Below are 27922 nucleotides of genomic sequence, written 5' to 3'. Positions count from 1 at the left end.
GGATTTCGGGCCTGAGAAAGAATATTTTTCCGTTTCACGAAATATCAGTACATCATTTACAATATTTGAAATGAAAAAAAAATGGTTCCAATGCAGAAATATCACACATTGAACATTTTTGGGAATATTGTTAATGATGTTCTGATATTCAGTGAAACTGCTAATTGGCGCTTAAGTTGCTTAAGCGATTTTTAAAGTCCAGACTTTGCAAGTGTTATTTTAAACGTCAAACTTCTATGAAATTACTATGACGCCTACCTACCACTTCCACCGCGTGTGCTAATGTTTTTTTATATCTTTATTTATTTCTTTTAAGTGATCAATCAATCAATCAAATCATTAACTTATTTGCTAGAATACAGTCAAGTGGATGTTATCAAATACATTTCAAAGAACAGTGTATTCAGCCAGCTAATGGGCATACAACTCTTATATTCATAAAAAAAAAATCTAAATAAATCATTGTTAGAATAAATGTGATATAGGAAGTAATAGGGAGGTTTCCCTTCATGTGCTCCTCGTCGAAGATAGCGGGACGAACTAGACGCCTTTGACAGAGACTGGTGGGGACACGTGGAATAATAAGAGGGAGGCCTTTGCCCAGGAGTGGGACAATATAGGCTCATAATAATAAATTATTTATTTATTGAGAGTTTTTTAAACAAATGCTACTCTCATAGTGGATCTCTAACAAAACTACACCAGTCTAACTTTCACTATTTCTACGTGCTAGTGTGCTAATGTGCTTTATGTGCTAGTCTTGCCAATGAGGCGACACTCCTCCTTTCGGCTTTTCTCGGCTCCGTTCGGCTCAGCTTTGCTCCGAGCAATTATTAGGGTTGGCACAACTTGACGTCCCTATACGTGCATGACCACAGATAAGATAAAGACCTGAATTTTGACAACCCTAAATGGCCGAAAGGGATAGTGCTATACATTAGAAAGGGATAGCATAATTCGTCCCTGAATCGCTGTCAAACTTCGGTTTTGTAGGAAGTGTCATTTCTGTACGGTAGTACTATTATTTATTCTGTGGTCTTGCTCGCCCCATCGCGTTCGTATTGTAGAGTAGGGATTTCTAATTAAAAATAGGTCAAAATGATTGTTTTTACTTAGTAAACAATGTTTATCAGATCGACAATATCATTAGCAAAGACCTAGAGTAGATCCACGATGATGCCTAAGTGGCAAATATTAGAAAAACCGTGATTTATGTGTTGTTTTGGTGCCAGTCAGTTATATTGATTTATCGTAAGCCAGTGACCTGTTTTTCGTGTTATAAATGTGTTACTCGTAAATAATTAATGAAATCATTAGAAAAAGGCCTAAGGATCTTTGAAGATGACTTTGTGACAATAATCTCAACGTATTATCTAGTTATATATGAGAGAAAGCTGTGAACATGGGCACGGAATCTGAATTTTCTAAACAGTGTTGAAAATTTTCTAAATATTTGTTATTTTGTTATGGTGTTCTTCTTTTAACATGATGACGCCAATTGAAGAAAATAAAGATGACAAGGTAAGTTTTAATTATAACTTTTAAGTTAAGAATATAAACATTATACCATAATTAATAAACCCCATTTAAATAAATAAATAAATATTATAGGACATTATTACTCAAATTGACTAAGTCCCACAGTAAGCTCAATAAGGCGTGTGTTGAGGGTACTTAGACAACGATATATATAATATATAAATATTTATAAATACTTAAATACATAGAAAACACCCATGACTCAGGAACAAATATCCATGCTCATCACACGAATAAATGCCCTTACCAGGATTTGAACCCGGGACCATCTGCTTCATAGGCAGGGTCACTAAACTGGTCATCAAATTATATGATTTATAATTTAAAACAGACTCATAAATCATAAATATGAATAAACACCTTAAATCTAATTTAAATGAAGTAAATTCAGCAATGACTTAGAAGTATTTTAAGAGCATGCTAAGTTGGCAGTGATTTTGATACCCCAGGCAGTGCAAGTTTTATTTATACTTATATGTCATAGTCTCATAGAAGTTTGATGTTTAAAATAACACTTGCACCACCCGAGCTATAAAAATCACTGCCAACTTAGCTTGGTTTAACTCAAGTTATCTAACTGTATCTAAATACATTCTAATGTAGTAATTATTTATGAGTACCTAAAAACCAATGGCTCTACAATGTGTTTTTTTAAACTCTGTTAATTTCAAGGGTGCATTCCTTAGTTTAAATTAAGTTACTTGCTCAAAGACAAAATCAATCATTTTTATATCTGATAAGGTCTTTAGGCTGTGTACACCTGCTTAAGACCTGTTTACATATTTTGTAGTATTTAGTACAAGTTCATATACCTATTTGCTGTTAAATGTAAGTACTATCTCTGTAATATTTATGGAATTCCATTGCCTTCTCATTAATAACACAGTAACAGATCCCAGTTCTGACAAAAACATCAACTAGAATCAAGAACTTTTCCCTTTTTGAAGTTGTTTTTTTTTTTTTAAATTAGTGTGAGGTGATGGCTAATGGTTAAAATAATGAGTAATGAGTATAGTATTTAAAGTCACTGTCTGGTCTATTAACACATTCTTATAATATTACCCATTCTTAACCAAAAGTACCAAGTAAAATACAATTTTTATTTGTTAAAGTGCAATGAAATGGAAGGCCATTTTCTAAGCTTCTGGGCAGTTCAATGTTAAAAAAATATTAATGGACGTTACATCCATCTTAGGGACACCAAATCATGTGTTGTGTACCAAATGTTAACTGAATTAGTCCAGTAGTTTCATAGCGAATTGTGACAGACTGTCACCCACACATGTGATCTATAAGGGTTCCTTTTTAGGGTTCTGTACCTCGAAAGGAAAAAACGGAACCCTTTTAGGATAACTTTGTTGTCCATCCATCCCTCTGTTTGTCAAGACCCTTTTTCTCAGGAACGCTTGGAGGTATCAAGCTGGAATTTATAACAAATACTCAGGTCTACTGTCCCTTGGAGCTGTGAAAAAATCAAACTTCTAAGCCAACGCAATCAAAAGATACAGCCGTTTATGCTGCAAATTTCCGCAAATTTTCGACACTCGCAAGGGAATCAAAACCTACAAGGTACTTCCCATGAACTCAGAATCTTGAAATCTAAAAATTTACGGTTTTCGCAATTTTTAGATCCATCATATAATAAAAATATTTTTAATAATTGATATGACTCGATTGTCGTGATGGGTGAACTTTTACTTTTATACCTACAGGTTTGAATGGAACCCTCGGTGCGCGAGTCCTACTCGGACTTGGCCGGTTTTTTTCTTTTTAGAGGTATCATTTATTAAGTGTCCATATTTTCAGATCCGCATGGGCATGGTGCAAGTGTCGGATGGCAAGTCGCGGCCGCGGCCTGCGCGTCTCGTGCTCAGCATGGACGCAGTGACGGTGCAGCGAGAAGTACCTGTTGTGGTGCCCGTGCGAGACAAGAATGTGCCTCATGCTAGGGTCAGTTCCTATTTTCATTGTGTCATTGGTCGAATAGCTCTTGAGGCAGGGGCCAGGATGAGTCACACCAGGAATGGGATGAGGGTTACACTAGTATTAATTAATTATGTTTAATGTAATTTCATCGCAAGAAATTATTACAGTTCTCTATGGTATAAGACAGAAAGAGTCCTTGAATAAATAAATATCATAGGATGCTCCTACACAAATGTACTAAGTCCCTTAGTAATCACTCTTATTTCCAGGAGCGTATGGTGCAAATAACCCGGCAGAAGGTGGGGGGCCTTGGCCTCAGTATAAAGGGTGGAGCGGAACACAAGCTGCCAATCCTCATATCCAAGATATACAAGGACCAGGCGGCGGACCAAACAGGGCAGTTATTTGTTGGCGATGCAGTTATTAAAGGTGAGGTTATTATGTTAAACAGACTTTGCGTATTTTGAGGAAAGTTCGAAGGCTAGTTCACTAGATCATTTCCTATCCTGTGGAATTTAATGGGATAATATTTTGTAGGATTTAAGTGCATTCTGTTGAGGGCACACCACTCCACCAAAGACGTAACATCGCACTAAAATTTTTTAGCATCGGCGGATTCCTAATGATTCTCGTGAGTTTTACATCTTCGGCGAACAAGTAAACATTAGAGAATTGAAGTAATTTAATAACTTATACTACTCCGTCCAAGATTTCATGCAGGATAACTTTTTTTGTAACTTCTACTAATAGGCAGGTACTAATTCTTAACCCCTTGTGTAAATATGAATTTACGGCTATCTGGGGGCACGGTAGTACCCCCGCTAAGACGAGCCAAGCAAAGCATATTAGCCACATATTTTGACTATGGTGTAGAGTTTGTGATGAGGCTCTACATGAGAGGAACTGATAACTTTTTGACAGTGCGTGTCTTATGGTTTCATCTTGGCAACATTTTACATGAAAATGTTTATGTATGTATTTTATGAGGCAGAAAGATAGAATACGATTAGAGGCTTTTGAGATGTAGTTGTGGAGAAGAATGGAGAGAATAAGTTGGATGGAGAAAAATAAAAACGAACGATGAAGTGCTGCGAATTGTTGGAGAGGAGAAACCTACTGAGGATCATAGAGAATAGACAAGGCAAAATGATAGTTAACTTGATAATACACAACATTTTCTTTATAACTATTTTAGAAGGCAAGCTCGTAGCTAGAAGAGGAAGAGGTTAACCACGGGCAATCTACACCCGCAACTAGACGCAAATGTCGTATCTTACAGGGATCTAAAGAACTTGGCCAAGGGCCGCGAACACTAGCGTCCACTCCAACAACTAGAGCCATGCTCTTAAATGTTAATGATATGTATTGTCCCTTAAAAAACCACCTAAATGTAAGATTTATTTGCAATGTCCTAACAGGGCGCCATCTGTTTTCACACATTTTACTGTAACAACCATGATTCACAATAAACGATTCTTCTTCTTCTTTTGAAATGTATCTCTTTGAATTCTTAATAATTTATATCAGAAAACATTCTCAGCATATCCTTTTCTTAATTCAAACTTAATCATACATTTGAAAATAATAGTATTTGTCAATAGAGTTTGCGCGGAAAGAGAAGAATCGTAGAATGTATGGAGCCCAATACATTCCACGGTTCTTTTTCCGAATAGACTCTACCTATACCGGCCGGGAAACCGTGATTCTGTATAGAGTTCTGTTTATTCGAAAGAGCCACTAGAAGCTGCTACATAATATTTCTATTGAAACGAGTCTGCTCTGCAAGTATGCACTTTTTATCGTTACCAATACTAAGTTATGAATGTTTTAAGTTTTTCTCATTTAAGCCCCTATAATAGGTACCTATTATGATCCAATTCCAACTTTTGTAACAAGTTTAAACTGAGGAGCTCTCGACTTTTCAAATGCAAATTGCCTCCTAGTTAGATTGAATTAGACAGGACGTCTAGCGTAATTGGGGGCAATCAAGCCCAGACAGACTTGAGCTAATTGCTCTACTAGTATCTTGGCTAAATGAGCACAATAGTTTCACAATTGTTACTGTACGAGATAGGAATTTTTAAACATCTTTAAAAGAGGTTGTTCTCGGTTCAATTGCTTTTTTTACGTCACCTCTGAATTCCGGCATTAATCGACTGATTTTCTTTTTCTCGAGCGATTCGTGTAATTTGGCGAGGCCAGAAACCAGTTTCAAAGCTTTATGCTTAAATTTTTACTATTTTCTATAAAAATTATCTATAAGTATATAATGATAAATACAATTGATGGAAATTTCCAATTTTATGTATATATACATATATCAAAGGTATAACGAGTAACAAAATTTAATAGGATTTTATTTGCTAGTTTGTTCCTGATGACAGTGATGACGTTGCCAGTTGAATTAAATAATGAAGGAAATAAAACGGCCTTCAATGCGCGCACTTTTTTTTTTATACTACGTCGGTGGCAAACAAGCATACGGCCTGCCTGATGGTAAGCAGTATCCGTAGCCTATGTACGCCTGCAACTCCAGAGGAGTTACATGCGCGTTGCCGACCCTAACCCCCTCCCACCCTCGTTGAGCGCTGGCAACCTTACTCACCGGCAGGAACACAACACTATGAGTAGGGTCTAGTGTTATTTGGCTGCGATTTTCTGTAAGGTGGAGGTACTTTCACAGTTGGGCTCTGCTCTAGATCTGGAATGACATCCGCTGTGCTGTGCCCTACCACACAGAGCGAGATGACATTTACAATGCCCATACCTCTCTTGTGGACGTAGTTGTGGTACTTATCACGGTACCTATTCATAATACTACCGTGTATGGAGCTCGTGCGCGTTTTCTAGGTACGGTCAATTGTTGTTTATTCTAAAACAAATTTACTAAAGAATTGTTTCTTTTTTATTTAGTAAACGGCGAGTACATCACTGCCTGCTCACACGACGATGCGGTCACCATTCTAAGGAACGCGGGCGATATTGTCGTCTTGACGGTCAAGCACTATCGAGCAGCCACGCCATTTCTGCAGAAACAAGGTACAATTACCTCCGAGCACTTTCTCCGTGATGATAGTGGTAGCAAGTACGCAATAGCTTGGTCACATGACGATGTAGTATATACGGAACGCTGGCGTCATTCATGCCTTGACGATCATTCTTAACCGACCGGTCGACCTTTCAAGGTTCAGTACATACTGACTTCATATTATATGTCTTTAACATTTATCGCTTTCACTGCCAATGCAATCTACGCGTTCGTAGTCGTAAGTTTTTTCCGCTTTGTAGCATAAGAATCCGCCTACCGTGTCGCTGGCAGTGGATGTGTTAAGTTCATGCCGCTGACGGCATATTGGCATTTACTCGGCAGTGAGTTGTGTTTTTACCCTCTACTATCAATTTGCCGCAGCCGTTATGTTGCTGCGGTAAATCGGAATGCCGACTATGTACATGCATATTGCTACGGGTAAACATTGCTTATACCGCTGGTGTCCCTTTGACCGATAAAACCCTTTGGACGGCAGCCTCGGCCGTTTTTAGACTCAAAATTTTCCTGATTATTTCTTCCGGCGTTACTATTTGTGGTCAATTATGTCCTATTTTGTATTTTATATCCTATATTGTTATTTCTAGCGGATGGCGCGTCTGATACAGACAGCAGTACCGGCGACGAGCACCCGTCCCTGCACGGCAAGCCTGTTGACGCCAACTGCAACGAGAAGGCAGACCAGACCAATGGCGGATGGCAGGTACACTCGCTTGCACTCGGATTCACTCTGCAGATCCAAGCATTGAAACTTCTAATTACATATTTCTTTGGCAAAATAAGTTCGGCAGATTTAAGCTGGTAGTTAAGCTTAAGAAAAAAAAAAAGATATTTCGCACTTGTGGCCATATAGGAACAAAAATAATAAACTTTGCGATTTACTGTCGTATTAACATTTCAGACGGCGTGGGGAGAGGAAGAGAGCTCCCGACCCGGCAGCGCGGCGGGGTCACTCCGCTCCCGACCGTCGTCGGTGGCCTCCGACCGACTAGGGGCCGACCACACGCAGGGAGCTAAGGAGTGGAAAGACGTAGTTTCGGGTATGTTGTACTGTCGTATAAACGTTCCGGACAGCATCGGGAGAGGAGGAAAGCTTCCGGCCCGGCCTCCGTTCCCGACCGTCGTCGGTGGCCTCCGACCAACTAAGAGCCGACCACACGCAGGGAGCTAAGGAGTGGAAAGACTTAGTTTCGGGTATGTTTTACGAACGTGTCAGATGGCGTGGGTAGAGGAGAGCTTCCAGCGCGGCCTCCGTTCTCGACCGTCGTCGGTGGCCTCCGACCCACCAGCGGCCGACCACACTCAGGGGGCCAATGAGTGGAAAGATGTAGTTTCGGGTATGTGTTTTTGGCACCATTGTGAAAACCACCTAATACATACACTTAGACCTTGACTAATGTGATATGAGAATAGATGGTATACTATTGAAAATGAGTACCAATAAAACCCAATCATGATTGTTTTTATTTTCAGTACCTTTGATGATGGGATATGTCACAAGATATGTCTTCGGAACGGACAAGCTAAGGCCAGGCGCTTTTGAAGTAAGAGCAAGCTTCTTATTTTACGATATAATTTAAAAAAAAACATCTAGTCCAATTTCAGTTTAATAATGTACCATTAACAGCCTACTACTGAGTAACCCTCATTACAAGGCTGAGTCAATGTTAAATACCACGTATCGTCACAAAACGAATGGTGAGATGTGGCCTGGACATAACATTGCTTCTTCATTGATTGAACTTCATATTTAAATTGTTGGTACGTACGCGGCGCGTAATCGTGAACCTTGTCGGTACGCACGAAGGTTGATATTGGGCTGTAGCTGCGCGCGTCATATGACGTCTTTGGCGGTCAAAAGGTTAATGATATTTCAAAGATTTACGTAATCAACTACAGGCTGCGTATCATTCGAGGGTAAAGTTAATTGACTGGTTGAGTCTGCAAGACCTAAATTGGCCAGCCAAAAAACGACCTTGCGGTTTTAAATTTGGAATTTTAATGTCAATGCGTCCGTGGGACTCGAGGGATTAAACCGTCCACTTACATTGTCAGGTCCGCGGCGCGCGACCACAGATGACGACGGGCGTCATACACGCGGAGGACCCCGCGGCACTGTCGCAGTGGCTCAAGAGCATATCGGACAACATCGTCGGACTTACCAACCTACAGGTATAACACCTCGCTTGGTTGCAGTAGTGAATGCGTTAAGGTCGGAAATTAAATGTACCATCTGTCTCTTTCAGTCCGGAAGTGATTCACTTGTATATAATTTACGTTACATTTTATGACGGCCTTTTCACCGCCGAGTTGTTCGTTGTTCATAGAAATAAAACTGTTGGTCAAAAACACCAGCGTAATAGGCACAATAATGTGCCGCCTCAGATTATAAATATCTTAAGTTTATTGCTTGCACACGCACGTCATTGATCAGGCGCAAATTATTTCGCTTAATGTCCCACTTTATATCCGATTCGTCCGCTCTATGGTTCCGAGCATCATCGAATATTAAAATAAGTAGCGCGTAAGTGAAATATTTGATCTTGTGTCCCAGATGAAGCTGTTCAACCGTCAGCTGGCCGTGGGCGAGCGCATCGAGTACATGGGCTGGGTGCACGAGGGCGTGCTGTGCGGCGCGCAGCCGTGGCAGACCTACCGACCCAAGTTCCTGCTCCTCAAGGGCACCGACGTCATGTTGTTCGATGTTCCCCCGGTAAGCATCGAGTACATGGGCTGGGTGCACGTGGGCGTGCTGTGCGGAGCGCAGCCGTGGCAGACCTACCGACCCAAGTTCCTGCTCCTCAAGGGCACCGACGTCATGTTGTTCGATGTTCTCCCGGTAAGCATCGAGTACATGGGCTGGGTGTACGAGGGCGTGCTGATCGGAGCGCAGCCGTGGTAGACCTACCGACATTAACGATCCAAGTTCCTGCTCCTGAAGGGCACCGACATCATTATGTTGTTCGATGTTCTCCCGGTAAGCATCGAGTACATGGGTTGGGTGCACGAGGGCGTGCTGTGCGGCGCGCAGCCGTGGCAGACCTACCGACCCAAGTTCCTGCTCCTCAAGGGCACCGACGTCATGTTGTTCGATGTTCTCCCGGTAAGCATCGAGTACATGGGCTGGGTGTACGAGGGCGTGCTGATCGGAGCGCAGCCGTGGTAGACCTACCGACATTAACGATCCAAGTTCCTGCTCCTGAAGGGCACCGACATCATTATGTTGTTCGATGTTCTTCCGGTAAGCAAAAAAAACTAGCAAAAGCTTGATACTCGTAAAAATGGCCGAAAATAATGCTCAATTTTTGTCCATGGAAGCGAAGAATTTTGTAAAAAAATATGTTAAATTATTCGTCAATAATAAAATATAATTATAGATGTACACGGGCCGTGTGCAGCCGTGATAGTTTTAGAGCGCAAGAGCACCGAGTAATTATTCTTCCAGTAAGAAAAATAGGGAGCGCTGGAAAGCGGGAATAAATTGTTTACAGTAAGAGGGATATATTTAATCTAGACTAATGAACAGAATGTTAAACTTAGCTACATTTTTGTCCCCAGATGAACATCGCCGAATTAGCAAAATGTCCAGAAACCCTTAAAGTGTACCAGACCATGTTCCGAACTGTCAAAGAGAGCGAAACAGTGGACTGGCGGCAGCACTGCTTCCTCGTGCAGAGCAGCGGCGCCGGGCCCGGCGGCGGCGCGGCCGGCCCCCGGTACTTCAGCGCCGAGACCCGGCGCGAGCTGCTGCGCGTCGAGGCCGCCTGGACCAGCAACATCGTCAACTCCGTCACCAGGCTGCAGGTACAGTAGAGTGAGACGGCAGACTGGCGGCACTGCTTGCTCATGCAGGCGGCCCGGGCTACGTCAGCGCCGAGACCCGGCGCGAGCTGCTGCGCGTCGAGGCCGCCTGGACCAGCAACATCGTCAACTCCGTCACCAGGCTGCAGGTACAGTAGAGTGAGACGGCAGACTGGTGGCACAGCTTGCTCATGCAGGCGGCCCGCGCTACGTCAGCGCCGAGACCCGGCGCGAGCTGCTGCGCGTCGAGGCCGCTTGGACCAGCAACATCGTCAACTCCGTCACCAGGCTGCAGGTACAGTAGAGTGAGACGGCAGACTGGTGGCACAGCTTGCTCATGCAGGCGGCCCGCGCTACGTCAGCGCCGAGACCCGGCGCGAGCTGCTGCGCGTCGAGGCCGCTTGGACCAGCAACATCGTCAACTCCGTCACCAGGCTGCAGGTACAGTAGAGTGAGACGGCAGACTGGTGGCACAGCTTGCTCATGCAGGCGGCCCGCGCTACGTCAGCGCCGAGACCCGGCGCGAGCTGCTGCGCGTCGAAGCCGCCTGGACCAGCAACATCGTCAACTCCGTCACCAGGCTGCAGGTACAGTAAAGTGAGACGGCAGACTGGTGGCACTGCTTGCTCATGCAGGCGGCCCGCGCTATGTCAGCGCCGAGACCCGGCGCGAGCTGCTGCGCGTCGAAGCCGCCTCGACCAGCAACATCGTCAACTCCGTCACCAGGCTGCAGGTACAGTAGAGTGAGACGGCAGACTGGTGTCACTGCTTGCTCATGCAGGCGGCCCGCGCTACGTCAGCGCCGAAACCCGGCGCGAGCTGCTGCGCGTCGAGGCCGCCTGGACCAGCAACATCGTCAACTCCGTCACCAGGCTGCAGGTACAGTAGAGTGAGACGGCAGACTGGTGGCACTGCTTGCTCATGCAGGCGGCCCGCGCTACGTCAGCGCCGAGACCCGGCGCGAGCTGCTGCGCGTCGAGGCCGCCTGGACCAGCAACATCGTCAACTCCGTCACCAGGCTGCAGGTACAGTAGAGTGAGACGGCAGACTGGTGGCACTGCTTGCTCATGCAGGCGGCCCGCGCTACGTCAGCGCCGAGACCCGGCGCGAGCTGCTGCGCGTCGAGGCCGCCTGGACCAGCAACATCGTCAACTCCGTCACCAGGCTGCAGGTACAGTAGAGTGAGACGGCAGACTGGTGTCACTAAGCAGTGACACCAAGCCTGCATGAGCAAGCGCTCATGCAGGCGGCCCGCGCTACGTCAGTGGCGAGACCCGGCGCGAGCTGCTGCGCGTCCAAACCGCCTGGACCAGAAATATCGTCAATTCTCTTATAGTATTATAGTTGTATTAAATATTATTATATGAATGCGTACTTTATTGTACCTTGAATAACCATGCAAACATGAGTCATCTTTATGTATAAGTAAACTCAAAAGCTGTGAAAACAAATCTTGACTTTAATTCATAAGGTATTTATTGTTATCGTCGACCGGGAAAGATTCGCAACACGGAGCGGCGGTGGTTCTCCGTCAGGCGTTGTTGTATCTGCGGATAAAGCTGAACGCACGCAGTAAAGTCTGCATTCGTTAAACTGAAAATAAAAGTAACAATTAATTACAGCTTATATGCACTTGCATCTGCAACCGCGACCGTACGCCGCAGGAGTGGGTCGCATTCCATTTTACAAACTTCAACTGTCTGCAGCTTGCAAGCTAAATTAAACCCACTTCCCATTATTCGATTGAGCTGAAACTTCTCATAAGTACTTACATATGTAAGTTGGGTGACAACGCAATATTATGGTACCATCGAGCTGATCCGATTATGCAGAACCGAAGGTGGCCATAGGAACTTAGTGATGAAATAACGCAACCTCATTTTATTTGGGTTTGTTAGAATTGACTCGATAAGTATTGTTGACTGTTGACAGAAAAGTACAGTCAGCGATACAAACTTCTATCCCACCACGCATGGTCAATTGGTCATATGCACTTAACCGCCAACTGCGGCAGTAGGCCGTTTGGTGGGCCGGGTGGGCGGTTATCATACGCACTGACCATTAACGAAGTAACCTTAAACCTTTGTTATCAATATAATTGGACTGCTAACGTGTATATCTCGCTCATCTCAAGCGCGGTGACCGTCGTCGGCGCGGGCTCGTTGGGACGCAATAGCGCTGCCTCGCCGAAATGTGCTCCGTCGTTTAAATGTTGTATCTACAAACGGGTTTATCAAATTTAGCATTCTCTACGCGAGGCGCGAACTGCCCTGATAGCCATAATGCCTTGACGCTGTAACCTACATAATAGACCTGAGGGCCTAACACGTCTTTCCGCAACTCGATTTATGACAAGATACGCTACACATACTGGTAAATGTCGGCGGCTACTTTTGTGTACATTTTAACACTGCGTATCGCACAGCGGCAAAGTGTAAAAATCTAGTCTAAATGTAGTGGAATGGTCACCAGTGACACAACCAGGGTACAGACTCGCGTGACTAGGCTTCAAAATTTGTATAAAGGTGTTAATGGCATTCGCGTAATAGTACATTATTGCAGAGGCCGGGAAAGGGCAATTTGTGGATACCCTGCTGAATTGCTATTCCTGCTTTTCTCCAAACATGCGAGAAAATAAGGTTAAATAATCATAATTTAAGCATCAACCAGCATCCAAATCGAAGAACCTTCACATCAAAAATGTCAAAAACAATTTCCCTCTTTAATTATTAAAAAAAAGTTAAAGGCACAACTTATTATGCCATTCAGTACCATACAATATTCGTTCATTCGTTATAATACAGTAATAACTTCTCGTCCGCTAAAACACGACAATAATGGTATGAATGTTTCCAGTTTGAGTTTAACCATAATAAAGACTTCCCGTACTATTTTTACTACAATGCAATAAGGTAAACAATTCCAAGCATATTGGAGAAAAATATATTCACCTTTTACTTTTTATTTTCCTATGTTATATTTACCTCTCTTCCATGTTCGTCTATAAACACCACAGTTCCATAATAAATGAAATACATGCTCTCAACCAAATGCCCACGTTTTATCACCTCCTAAAAACAAAAAAAGTGATGTGACGAACATTTAAAGAATTCTTACAAAAGATGATTGAACAGTACCTGTCCTGGTATAAAGACTTCTTGCTTCAGTCTAAAGATGATAGTGTTAATGAGCATAATTGGAAACCCTTTAAACAGCGGTACAGTTACAACAAGTCGCCGGCATGTATGCATGTTGATATCTTGCTTAATATGTTGGTTAATAGTATTCAGGATATAATTCTCGTCCATGTAACTGCCACCAAACTTATAATTTATGAACAACCGTATTTTATTCTGCAAACTCTTCGGCAGGCGTTTGACGCTCATGTATTTCTCTAAATCCTTCATTGCGCCGTCAAATATGAAATTTGATTGCGAACACAAAATTAAACGGAGGACGGTCATGAAACAATATATTAAGAAGATGAGGCTGATGACTTCCGTGATGCAATTTTGGACCATCTCCGGTATGACGTGGTTCCGCACTGGGAACACATAACCCGCGCCGATGCACCTCGCGCATACGTGGTATAAGTTAGTGATGTATTTGGTAAACGCGTCCACCCCAGGATCGACGTTTAAACGATTTAGCCACTCTGCCTCCGCCTTCCCTAAGTTATTAAGGTCATAGTAATGTACGCAGATGACTGGCACTTGATACTGCCAATAAGTCATCCAATTAAAAAAAAATACGAGTCTAATGATGACCGTAAATATGACAGTGCAGAAATAGGGGACTTCAAGCTGTTCCATAATCGATTCACGTATCTTTAGCAATGCTCTGTATCTGAGCAGTTTCGTTGGGTAAAAAACTGTGTGCGAGGGATACCGGCAGTCACTGAAAGGCTGGTAAAGTTGCCACGGCACGGCAGCGATCAAATCTACGATGAAAAGACCTTTGATGTAGTTCCGTGCAATCTTTCTGGGCTCGAGTACAATTTCTTTGTTGTTCTCGTCATTGTAGCCCGAACAAAAGTTGACAATGATCTCGCAGAATGTCAAAAAGTCTGTTGCCAAGATTAAAGGGTTCGCTGGGTTTGGACCTAAAAAGAAAAAAAACACATTTGTCCCCGCTGGGCATAGGCGGTAATAGGTGTTTTCATATAAATCATTCCCATTTGTGCCCGCGTCATGTATGGCAGTGATCATGTGGAGCGGGGACAAATGGGAATATACGAAAAAAAATATCGCGCATGATTTGAAAATGAAAGTATGTTTTTAAACACAATAAAAAACTACACTGGAAATGGTTTTGCAGGGAATGGATAGCCCTTTTTTTATTGCGTTGCAATAAATGTAGCCACTTTGGCTACTTATTTGCTTCTTTCTGTATGTTTGATACTGACTGTACTAGAATAAAACTAACTTGAAAAAAATGTGTGAGTGTCGTGGAACACTCGGTTGGAACGAAGTTAAGAAAGGGTCGTGACGGTAAGTCGTGACTGAAGTCAAGTGTGAACGCCCAAGGCGGAAATAATTTTACTACCATGTGACACATACTGCTTTTCATGTCATATATGAGGAAATCGTTTTCATGTTCATGCTCATGCTTATCCTCATACTACGTCTCATTCTTTTTCTTTCGCAATAGTATGAGTTGTGACTTTTTTTCGCCTAGCTTCCAATAAGTGTTTAAGTACTTACAATGAAAAAACACCTGCAACGGCGCATAAAGGCCGACGAAAGCGTTCATCACCCACAGGAAGCAGTCGAAGTAAAACTTTGCCGGGCTGTACGGGTGCCAGATGAACCAGTGTCCCGAGGCGATCTGCCGCTGTCGCTCCAGCTCTAGGCTCTTGCGGCTTCTTAGGAACACGAGTGTGCCGTAGTGCCAGTCGCAGGGCAATAAGAGGTTACGGATACGACTCCTACGTACAATTTTATTATAGCGCTAACGACCCGGTTATAAATGTGATTTATTTTGGGATTGAGACCTTACAACAGTAAAATAGAACGCCAAGCAGCGTTTAAAATATAATTTTATGGGGACGGATGCTAATAGGGAGCGCAGAGCGGTGTCAGTCCGTGCGAACATTCTGGCCCGCAGATTTGCACGCTGTACAAATTCTGTCAAAATAACCTTATTTAAGGCATACTGCACATCACTGTACTCGTCAAGTCTGTGGGTCAATTACACGCAGCGGGCTTACAACGCTCTGTGTATACAGTATAATAACGCATTTAGGGTGCCACGATACTTCGACGCTATCTGGCGCAAGAAAACGGCCGCTTTTAAGCAGGGTACGTGGGAGCAAGTAATAGCATAGCTAATGAGCTTGATTGTCCTTTGTTGTGGAAACTCTGTCAAAGGACAAAATCTATGTATGTTATTAAGTACTAACGTAGGCTAATATCAACTAACACTAATTGGACCATTTGTTGTCTTTATAGAATAATGATAGATAAATAAATAAAATAAATGAACCGACCCGATGTGATCTGCCGCTGCCGCTCCAAGTCTAAGCTCTTGCGCCTATTTAGGAATAGAGGGCTTACCGCGAACCACATTCAACGTGTTGCCTCCCTGTCACACTTATGTACGAATTTACAAGTGCGACAGAGGGGCAACACGTGGAACGTGGTTCGCGGTAGGCCCTCACGTGCGAGCTGTAGTGCGAATCGTAGGGCAACAGAAGGATACGCATACGAATTACAGATTTATTGTTGAACTTCTCATGGTCGAAGTTGCTTGATAATTTACAGCAGTAAAAAAGGATGAAGAAGAGCTAGTTATTTGGCTTAGGTCTAGTAAAATTTGTATAGACGGTCGTATCTAAGACTGATTTGGAAGATTAACCCCCTTATTCATAAACGTGTACTAAAGTTACGATGCCGCTGATCATCGTTTGTCCCTTTCCATCATACCAATACATCGGAAAGGGACAAACGATGATCAGCGGCATCGTAACCTTAGTACACGTTTATGAATAAGGGGGTAAATTTCTATCTAGGTAACACTTAGTTCTGCAACTGCATCCGTATGCGTTTAAGCAAAGATCTTTATAAAGACTGTTACTATGAGAAATAATTGATAGTTTTATGAAGTCCACTACTATACGAAGTTTTAAAATTGCCTCATATTTGATATTCAATAGACAGATCTCGCATTCATAGTTATAATCTAGATTGGTAGTGCATCGGTAACTACCTTATACGTTGCCAACAGTTGGCCGTCGGGTGTAGTTCGTCCTCATATCCCGCAGACTGAGCCAGCATGCACGCATGCTTCGTGTGTTCCATCCTTTAACAACTTTTAAAATCAGATATTTCGATGCGAATAAAAATTCAGCTTTAACTGCAACTGTCGTAATGACATTGACGGATTCTTTAGTTCATTTGTGGTATCGGCGAAAAAAGTTTGAAACAGACATTTAGAACTTTATAAAAACACATTTCGATAGATCACTGGTACGTTTCAAAATTTATTTACTATTTTTCTGTATAGTTTATGTAACAAATATAAGTTTTAAAACAAATTTCTTGGATATTTTGTTTATTTATTATTTTCAAACAAAAAAATAATTCAAATATGATAACCGCTGGTGCTCTAGCGCTAAGAGCGTGGGACTTGCAATCCGGAGGTCGCGGGTTCAAACCCGGCTCGTACCAATGAGTTTTTCGGAACTTATGTACGAAATATCATTTGATATTTGCCAGTAGCTTTTCGGTGGAAACCGGACTATTCCCAATAAGGCCTAGTTTACCCTCTGGGTTGGAAGGTCATATGGCAGTCGCTTTCGTAAAAACTAGTGCCTACGCCAATTCTCGGGATTAGTTGCCAAGCGGACCCCAGGCTCCCATGAGCCGTGGCAAAATGCTTGGACAACGCGAGGAAGAATTTTTTCAAACATGGTTAATTCGACACATACAGAAAGACAGATATATGAATGGAAACATTAAGCATTGTATAAATTAACAAACGTTTTGAAGTCTTACAGCATGACTATATCTGTCTTTATGTGTGCGTTGCCGCCAATGAACCGTCAAAACATGTAGAAGAGGGTTTTATCCAACTTAGTATTTGTTTGGCAGAAAAAAACGTTCACGGTGGTGCACGGCGGGCGAGCAGCAGGCCTGACGTTGGACTGGTCGTCGGGGTTCTCGCTCAGCGAGGGCACTCCCGGCGCGCCGCCTGTGTGGGCCTACAGGTACCTAATACTCACAATTTTCACACTTTATTTAATAAATTACTAATAATTTAGGTAAATTCCAATTGTTAAAACTATTTCGCGAATATACGACGACACGTCCCTAATGTCAGACGTAATTAGGTTATATTAAAATCCATTTAGAGAATAAAATAACATTCTTAAAGATGTATTTGGCTGCACCAAATTCCTTGAAATAATTTCCTTGGTGCGCTGCGACTTAATTAAATGTGTTAATCTCGTAATGTGGATTACAATGTACACTCCGTTTTAATCTAATTAGAAGCTTTCATAAACCAAATAAAGTGTTATTTCTTTTGTTTCAAAACATTCTCAATCAACTCGATCAAACCAAATTCATCTTAATTTCCTGTACAACAAGGTTCAAATTAAAAATAAGATTTTGAATGGTGGGCGAGGCTAAACTAAACGTCGGACTAACATTGTGACCACAAATCCTATTGTCTATCTTCTGTTCCGAACTCATTCGTCTTTTTGTATTTGTTCAGGTTCTCACAATTGAGGGGCTCGAGTGACGATGGAAAGTCGAAGCTAAAACTACATTTCCAAGATGCTGAGACCAAGGTGATAGAAACAAAGGTATGGCAATTTAATTGGAACTTTGTAATCAATCATAAACTATATTAAAGGAACTATTTTGCCTCATTTTGCGCCATGCCTACACAAGGCGAATGCAAAACAACCAATCCACTTCGTGATTTGATATGGCATGCATCGTTGCATCACTTTGAGAATGACATGTTGAGAAAAGAGATGCAACTAGCGTAACTCGATATTAAACCACTACTCATCTCTCTCGAAAACTGGCTCTTTTTATTTACACTATAAAGTCACGTTTTGTGTATTTGGCATTCAGTGTATCTAAGCATCACTATTCGAATCAACTTAACCCTTCGACCATATGTGATCGCGGTTGGAATACGTCCCACTTTGTCGCTTGCCATAAGCACGCCTTGACAGGCTATTCGTATAAAGATACAAGCAAATCTCATCCTTATGGCAAGCGACAAAGTGGGACGTTTTGCCGGCCGCGGTCAATATAATAAAACCCAATACGTTTCAACAATGTTTTAACGTGTGTATGCGGAGTTACATACTACTTTAAATTTCTAATAAAATTTGTATGTGCCAGGAGCTGGAATGCCAGATCCTGCAGAGCTTGCTGTTCTGCATGCACGCGTTCCTCACCGCCAAGGTGGCGTCCGTCGACCCTGCCTTCCTCGCGTCCATGCATCAGAACAATTGACAGTCGGGTAATAATCACTATACAGAGCTCCAACCTCTTTAGGGTCTGTTTCACAGTGTCCAAGTAAAGTCCTGAATACGCTACTTGGAATTTATCTGACGAATAAAGTCATCGTTGGCTTTTCACTATCTTCAAATAAGCTTAACTGGTAGATAAAGTGCTAAGTTTTGCAGGAAGTTTTATCTGACAGTTAATTTATTTGTTAATTAGCTATTCAATACTTGGACATTGTGAAACAGACCCTTAGTGTGACAGACTCACAGCGCAAAATAAATAGCGGCGGCGCGCGCCGGAGTAAAGAGTCCGCTCAGTACAAAGTGCTATTTTCGCCGCACGCACACAGACGTTATATTTACAGGCGTTCTCGGGCACTCTCGGGCAGAGCTTAGTCGGGCTGTGCGCGCGTTGCTCACTTGACGTCCCCACCGCTACGTACATGTACGTCAAAATGCAGTCTCTAAGGAATGTAAACATGATAAGATGTATGTATAAACGAATCGATGTACGTATGTCTGGAAACTTATATTACCTACTCCTTTTTAAAATTCGAAATTAATACAGAAGCAACCCTAGTGAGTCGGGCAAGTTTAGGTATGTATTTTCAAGAACGGCGAGAACGGACCTTCTGTTTATTTTTTATTTTGTGCTTACAGTTAGAGGCGACCTCAAAGCAAGTATGCTGTATAGTTGTCACAACGTGCGCGTGCGCCTATGAGGAACAGAACATTCACAATGCGACGAAATTAAAAATACGTTTTAACATCCCTGAGAACATACCAAAAAGAACCTACATAATTTAATGGTGTTCATTGTTGCCCACCAAGCACTGGTGGGTAACAACAATACGTCTATCGTTTTGACATGGCACTTAGGACTTTTTAGAAGAAGGCAGATATGAAAAAGAGACTGATAAACAATAATAGTGCTTTCTGTGCTACTTGTACTGAAATATCCATCCTCCATAAGACCATCTCTTTCGGTCATAAATACATATGTATTATTTTTCCATTTTCAGAGACTAGCGACTAAACGTGTACAGGGCGTCTAGTCGTCGACAGCAAGATGAAGACCTTAACGAGGTAAAAATAAAGCTCACTTTGCTTTGACACATTTTGTCTCTTTGAGGCGTTGTTTATCGTTTAACTAAAAGTGTTACATTTGTAATTGTTTTAATTGTTAGTAGGTACATTACATTTTGCTGAGTAGATTTAGCAAAGTGGATATTTGGACTATGGGGCAAACCGAGGATGATACGCGTTTGTATGTACTCTTTCACACACCTCACGTATCCAAAAAATGTACTTATTCTTTTTTTCGTCCATACCTATACTCTGTATCTTTAGGTAGGTATTTAAATAAAAGTAAATAAAATCTACCCTCAAATGGCTCCTTAAGCCAATTGAGGGTACATAAAAACATTACATGATCAAATAATGTAGGTTAAAGTAAGGTCGTTCAGTGACAGATCGAGGCAGTTTTGTATTTGGTTGGTTAACCAATAAATGTTATAACTACCCGAAAATGTACAAATTGTTTAATTATTTAATTATCTAAAGATACACAGTATAGTACATAACATACAAATTCGTATTAGATAACGTTTTCCCTATAAACCTATTATAGTTCGTGTCATCCAAGATGACGCGCAGATTTGTCAAATCTAACGTTTAACAACATGACATTTCGAGTCAAGGCACACGTCTTCGTGAATGACACGATCTATAAGGTTGTAAGTCATGTTAAATTCTGTCATAATGACAGTTAGTTGTACTTTCAAGGTATCTTAAAATTTTCAAAGGCTAGTATTTTTCGAAATTTAAACAGCGAATCAGGAGACTACGTTTTCTACAGCTAATCTAGCATTTAACGATTAGTGGCCTATTGATGTTAACACATTCAGTGCCAGCGCGAGCGTAGCCGATAACACAGGAAAAACCATATGTATTGAAAAGCACCTACGAACAAAGAACCCGCCTAGCGGGTCGCTGGCGATGAATGTGTTAGTAGTTTTCAAATTCATCTGAACCGGTAATAAATGTGACTAATAATTTGATATCTTATAAGAGAACAAAAATAATATTGAATTGCGTTATAGGACTAATTCAGCATTATATAAGCAATGCTAAAACTTTACTTTCTGTCTTGAGAAACATATCTGCGCTTCATATAGCGTTAACATTACAAAAGTTCATTAATGCAAAACTTTTAAAAGAATTATAATACGAAATTTTGGTCAAACACCCAGGTAGAATGGGTCCATGTTTTAACATTTGACTAAACAGTCTTGCACGCCGGTTCAGATTCAATTTTCCTATGGTATCAATGACGCGCGTCTTCCTTGCGATTTTCTCTATACTTCAAATCTATTTTATAAGCACTTTGATTCTAAATTACCTACTCTCAAGCCTAAGATTTTTTAAAGAACGAATAGCATTGTCTGAGTATGAGATAAAATGTACTACAACTAAAGTTATAAGCATCGGCAAACATCTAACCTCGGTTACAAATATAATTCTTCATGGTGATGAAAGGGCTGTCACAATAACGGTCCGTGTGTGTAAACGTGCACGTGCACGTTGTAATATACAGATCCTTATTAGAGACGGCACACCGCTTGCGTGACTTGTGCATGCGCGGCTCAAACATTTTACCGCGCGCGCACGTCTACTCAAACTTAGCCGGTGTGGTCTGGTCTTAAATGTTCGCAATACAGAGGGCCTACCGCGATTCACGTTCGATGTATTGCCTCCCTGTTACACTTACGTACGAATTTACAAGTGCGACAGAGAGGCAACAGGTCGAACGTGGTTCGCGTTAGACCCTCAGAGTTGTCGAAGCATAACTTTAATTGTAACACTGTAGAAGGAACTTTGAAAGAGTCATTTATATTCAGTATTACTATTTATGCTTGCTTATTCTAAGATTCGGTTAGCATCCGTTAGACCGATTACTTAATTCTGATTGGTTAGTGATGTAATGTCACAAAATGTAACGGACTATTTAAAGTGGTACTTTTGTTAGTATATTACGAATCATCGAATTTGTTATATTTTTACGAAGTAGTTTTATGTGAGTTTTTTGTATGTATAATTAAATATTAATATTATCTGTACTGTTACTTTCTAGATTTTTGATTCCATAATTTGAATATGATATTAATAAGTACCGATTATTTTTACCAAAGATTTTAACTGAAACTCAATTGAACCAAAACTATCACAACTCAATGTAATGACGATATTATACAATAAATTAGAGTGTGCATTTTTGACACGGTTATAGCTCCGGTATTTAATTATAAAATGTAGTTATATCGATTTTACTTACTTTATAATACGTTTGTAACACATTTATGGCGAGGCTATGTTTTTGACTGAAATTCGAATTATATTTAAGTGTAAGATTTAATTAAGTTTTCTTATTAATCGAAATACGCCTATTGTATATATTAGACAATTTTGCGCTTGCGTCATATCATTAAATTTAAGTGAAATTAAATATTGCTATATCAATTATACCTATGTTTAAAATTTATCGAAAATAAATTCATTTCATATAATTATTTGGTTGTTAAACGTTCATATTTTATCAAGATAAACGATCGGCCGGATAGAAAATGGCTTGGTAAATATAGTATTTTCAATATTATTGTACTAAAATAGTCTATGTTATAATAAAATTTCGTCTATAAAGGGGTAAAATTTCCGAGGCCACAGTAATTTGCAACCAAAATGTATAAAAAATAGTATGTGAAACCATAGAATATTTTATCTGCAGCTGGAAGTGATATATTATATGAAGTAAAATTATTTATTGCAGGTTGGCCTACTAAACTTTACCCGATGCTAGTAGCAAAGAGAACTGGTTGTAATAGAGAGGCGAAGTCTAAGAAAAAAACGTGCCTCTTAGTTTGACATCCAAACAGATGGCGCTGAACTGCGCCGGATGTTTTGCGGTTACTGAATTGTCACACGTCAAATTTTGACAATCAGCTTTTTCTTTCCATCCTGTTACCCCCTGCTGGGGTGTAGAGCTCGAACCATTTTCTTCCACTGACTCCGGCTCCGGTCCTGGGCAGCTTGGGTAACCTCCTCCCACCCCATCCCCAATACACCCAACTCTTGCTCCACGGAACGGCGCTAAGTAAATTTAGGGCGACCATGTTTCCGTTTTCCGGGCAATCAGACAAATTGACAATCAGAGTTACCCCAAAATGTATGGGGCTGTACAGCGCCATCTCGTTTACTTGGCAAATTCGAAGCACGAAATTGTCTTAGATTTTACACATGTTACTCAATCAATGTATCTTTGCTAGTAGGTACTTAGTACTCTACCTATATTTAGTTGTTAAGGACATTCTTATGAATTGAATTGTTGACTATCGAGATTTTTGTGGGAGTTCAAAATTTTTATTACTGTATTTTATCATCACAAAAAGTTATTATATAAAAGTGTTTATGTGAACATGTTTTAAGATATATGGGCATAATTTGCTAGTGCTAATGTTATTTTTTTTGCATGTATATGCTTATGTATTACTCTAGATCTGATATATTTATGTTACTAGTAGATTTAACTTATTTTCTTGTGTGCGAAACTGTATACATGTATATACAAGTATTATATTCGCCTTGCGTAAGGTCAATTCGTAGCAAAATATATTATTTACCTTAAATTAGTGAACAAACGGGTTTTTAGCAAAATTTATATCATGTAACCAATACTCGACATTATCAAGGTACGCGATTTTAAGTAATGTTTTTTATCTGTAGATTTTAATCCTTTTTTTGTGCTGTCAACAATAATGGATATGATCTGGATAACTTATCTCAGTTGACAACTATTACTCGTCCAAAAATAATCCTACCGAAGGCATTCCTAAAGAATAAATTCTTCATATTTATATATATTACCTATATATAGCCCCCTCTAGTTTTTGAACCTTGAATTATTTAACACCTTGGTGGACACTCGACGCTTATAGGCGTAATCCCTGTTCTTTCTATATAGTGTTAATCAAAGTTAAAAATACCTTTTGGAATAAGACCTTTATAAGGGCTTCTGGGACTCAGGAGGATAGGATTCTAATACGTACCGTGAAACCACGCAGTTATTGTCCAATACTTCGGTCCACAAGTTTAATACGTGATTAAGTACACTCACGGTATTTCGCCGTAGAACTTCGAATTTGAAATATGTAATAGTTGCACCTGAACAAAGATATTCAGGTTCTTTTTATACCATTTTTGGGAGTTTCTGGACTATAGGGTATGCCATCTCGTTCTCTCTCTCTCGTTCATCTCGCAAGCCCCCCCCCCCCCCCTAAACTTCACACTGGCTCTATTTCACATAGTCTGCCAGTGGCTTAAATCTAAAAATGGAAATTTGATTTGCTCCGCGCCAATGAATTGGGGGCTTCTGTGCTGCCGTGTACAGTTTATGCACGCTCCCTATCGTCGGGTGGTTTTACGATAGGTACGTGATATAAGGAGTATTGTTACATAGGGCCGGTGCCGAAAGATGTGTTGAGCAGCAAACACTGAGTAGGGATGTATGTCGGTTGTCAGCTAAGATATGTTTGTCTTTAAATATACAATTTGTTAGTGTATATTATACGACCTGACTGGGTAGACTTAGCAGGTTTTGGCTATTTGAGGCTATCGGTTGTAAGTGATAGGAATTATGGCATTGAACTTTACACTGGATTGTAGCAGCTGTATAACTCGGTTGGATATAACTGTCAATTCAAAGCAACAACTGTAATTAATGTCGATTAAAAAATAGCGGAAGATACGTATATACATTTTTCGAACCGTTTTTTTTTAGGTTAATATATGTAGCTCAGGAGCGCCGCGATAATATCTCGTCTGCGAGATAGACTACCCGTTCCTCTATAATCAATACAGATAGAAAAACACGAGTATTGGCTCTCGCTCGCGAGATACTGTCGGAGATCTCTTGCGGTACATAAATTTAACTATGCCTATATTTGAAATAATGAAAGTACTATGGATAAAAAAATATATTAAAAAGTTATTGTCAACCTTGTGATGTCAATAAAACAATCCAGTGTAACAAGTGTTGTGTGACACCCGTCACCGCCTAGTGCGTGACAGGTGTCAAAATTGACTTGTCTAGATAATAATTAGCTACGAGTGTCTATTTGCGGATTCGCTACTGAGAGAAAAGGTTATAATATAGCAACAACGAATATAATTCTAGAAAGTAGTATGAGATTACCTGTAAAATTAAAATCGAAACCATGCGGCTGGTCACGTATTATCTGAAAATATGTACTTAAATAATTGAAATGTATAATCAATTAATCATATTAAATTTGGTCAGTGTTAGTAATATTGAAAAGGAAGATACTAATTTGTATATATTTTTTGTAAACAATTATTTGTGAGTCTTGTAACACCTTAACCGATGTAACAGCCTAACAGCTAATATGAAGTCAATACAATAAAATAAAATCGTATAATTATAAAGAATACTAATGCTTTAAAACTAATTTCATCGCTCCATGTTATTTTTGACCTATAACTATGACATTTAACTAAGTATTTCATTTTGATGTCTTTGACGAAATATTCGGTAACGAATAACAATTATAATTTATTATAGATCATAATTTATTATAAATTATAATTGTTATTGTTGTGTTTTATTTATTTATTTTTTATTTTATTTTGTGTGTAATTAGCTAATGTAATTAATAAGTTAATACGCGACTGGCCGCATACGGTGATTTGACCAATCTAAAACCTGCATAATAAACACCACTAACTAGATGGCCCGTCCACTTTATACCCGAATAACTCGTTTTTTTATCGTAGTCGTATATTCCATACTGAAATAAACTTTTAAAATTACGTATACTGAGTGGTAAATTTTATTACTTTGTACTATTAGAAAATTAAAGAACCATTCAATATACTAGACATTTTATATTTAATATTAGTTCGTGTGAGCTTTTCTTTCACTATCGAATAATGATCAGTAACCTAGCGTAAACCATACCACGTAAGTGCGAATGTGCAATCGTCAACCAAACAGCTTGTGTCCGCGAAACGGAAACATTATCTTATCATCTTGACTCGAGAGAGAAGCTACATATATCGATTCATTTGTTCCTCGAGTTAAATAATAAGGAGCTTATTTTCCAAACGGGCCTAGTTGCGTAATATAAGTTTAATATGTGGTGTTAAATAATGATAGATAGTCCAAACATCTTGCAGTGCAGCGTCCGAGCGTACCCGATAAAAGTAGTAATAAGATATCAAAAATGACTGTATCCGACTAACATTGTATAATGAGATTATTATCTTTTAAAGTCAGATAACCAGCGGTACTAGTCACGATGTAGTAATTTTATTATGCAACGGGCTTCAAACTCATAATATCAAAGAGTCTAAGGTATAATAATGTGTCCGCGGGCAACAGCTGATTGTTATAAATATGGGAATCGATTAGTCAATTTAGAGAGTATATTCAAGACTGAACTGAATGTTGTCATTCGCAGTTTGTTTCGCTAATTCTTCACAACGGTTCAAAAGCATAGAGACGCTTGCTAAAACACTACAATTGAAATTAATGATTTGATGGCACGGACTAGAGGCACTATAAGCTCGGTTGCGCTTTTTTATTTCACTATTGAAGATGCGCCTCCGATGAAGTGTTTCTAAGTGTAAGGCCTGAGTGGACGCTCGAGTTGGGCATGAAGGGGGGCGGGGCGTGCATGTTAAACAAATGCAAGCGTATAGGAGCGGCCTCAGTGCACACTTCTCAAATCACTTGTGAGCCCGACGCCACGCTGCACGCCCTGCCGCACGCTCAGTTCTCACACTAAGCTTCTTCACCTACAGGTGCTAATAGCCTACTTTGCTTGTAAAGCAAGCGTCTCAATGTTATTAAAAGCGTAACTTTTGGGAACTTGGGTCTTCAATAACTCGAATACTCACGGCCTGTCCCTTACATTTCACCCACCCCAATCATCCCAAGTATTTTTTCAACGGTACACTTACAGTGCAGTATTTATCTGGTTAACCAGTAAGTATGTCACGTTTCCCTATGAGCCTCGCCTATGAATACGCAGTGCGGCGTCAAGCAAACGCTCTTATGCACTAACATATACCTACGGTTGAATTTTAGTCGCCTCGCTCCTTTACAAATACGGCCGTAGTGTACCGTTAAATGAGATATAACAGTTACGGCTTTCCCCTAACATAAGTGCACCATTCATTTTATTTCAACTAGACATCGTACGTTGTTTATGATATTTTTAATTCCAAATTCATCTAAGGTGTACGGAATCTGGTAGATCTACAGAGCGTCTCAAATATTTGTGCAGCTTCGGATTAAATATTGAGAAGTTCAGTAGATTCTGCCTATGTGGGTGAAATCGAAGCGTTGTATACCTGTTCATGGGAACCACTATATTAGATGTGGTAACCTAGTTATTTATACATATTGTTGACATGTAACTATATTGTATCCATTAGTGAAAATAAACATTTCGTAACTACTTTTGTTTTTGACCAAATATCCTCTACGATTATCCTTACCAGGCACTGCTACGGTATATCCGCTTCGAGGGTTTTGGAAGGGGTATTTCGTTAGGCTTTGCTTACCAAAGCAGTTACTAACTTTCCCTAAAACCCTTTCTAAGCTGATACCCGTTCCTAAGCTCTAACCTCTTGAAAGGGTATCGATTATAAATTATAACGCTTATGCCACTTTCAACTTCCTCTTCGTAAAACTAGAATCGAATATTGCTTATTTATGTTTAAAGTGAAGGACTGGGTGTCTAGCGCGTTGACAGCACAGGTGTTATAAGTTTTTGAATTAGGAAGCGGATGTATGTATTCATATTATTTTAGCGGCATTTCTGAAAGGGAAACTTCTTCCTAGAACTGAGTCAAATGAACGAGTAAGCCATTCAAAGGGTAAGCCAATAGTGTGGGCCTTGGGGCTATTCGATAAACGACTAAGGCTTTTCTGGGAAGTGGTGGACGGGTCCCTGATACCTACCCTTTATTTTTTAGTGTTCATGTTGACATTGCGAGAATTCGCTTGCGACTTTGCGATTAATAACGGAATGGAATGGAAGGAACAGCTACTATGTTAAGACAAA

At 40.5% G+C, this 27922-nt stretch overlaps 2 protein-coding genes across 2 annotated transcripts; one reads left to right on the top strand and one right to left on the bottom strand.

Moving 5' to 3' along the window:
- Positions 1-516: 516 nt before the first annotated feature.
- LOC133519234 (gamma-1-syntrophin) lies at positions 517-27313 on the top strand. The gene is made up of 14 exons (XM_061853230.1): positions 517-1521; positions 3346-3489; positions 3735-3894; positions 6379-6504; positions 7099-7214; positions 7413-7551; positions 7985-8055; positions 8567-8683; positions 9066-9224; positions 10070-10315; positions 17404-17519; positions 18029-18119; positions 18673-18793; positions 19802-27313. Exons 1-13 carry the CDS (start codon positions 1486-1488, stop codon positions 18784-18786), a joined length of 1635 nt encoding a protein of 544 aa, XP_061709214.1. The 5' UTR covers positions 517-1485; the 3' UTR covers positions 18787-18793; positions 19802-27313.
- Positions 11555-16972, bottom strand: LOC133519230 (potassium/sodium hyperpolarization-activated cyclic nucleotide-gated channel 1-like). The gene is made up of 6 exons (XM_061853225.1): positions 16520-16972; positions 15016-15239; positions 13450-14414; positions 13297-13383; positions 12424-12530; positions 11555-11905 (listed from the first exon to the last, which is right to left on the bottom strand). Exons 1-6 carry the CDS (start codon positions 16609-16611, stop codon positions 11794-11796), a joined length of 1587 nt encoding a protein of 528 aa, XP_061709209.1. The 5' UTR covers positions 16612-16972; the 3' UTR covers positions 11555-11793.
- Positions 27314-27922: the final 609 nt, after the last annotated feature.

This window comes from Cydia pomonella, chromosome 6 (genome assembly GCF_033807575.1).
Source record: "Cydia pomonella isolate Wapato2018A chromosome 6, ilCydPomo1, whole genome shotgun sequence".
Taxonomy (NCBI): Eukaryota; Metazoa; Arthropoda; class Insecta; order Lepidoptera; family Tortricidae; genus Cydia; species Cydia pomonella.
This window is presented reverse-complemented; position numbering and strand designations above follow the sequence as displayed.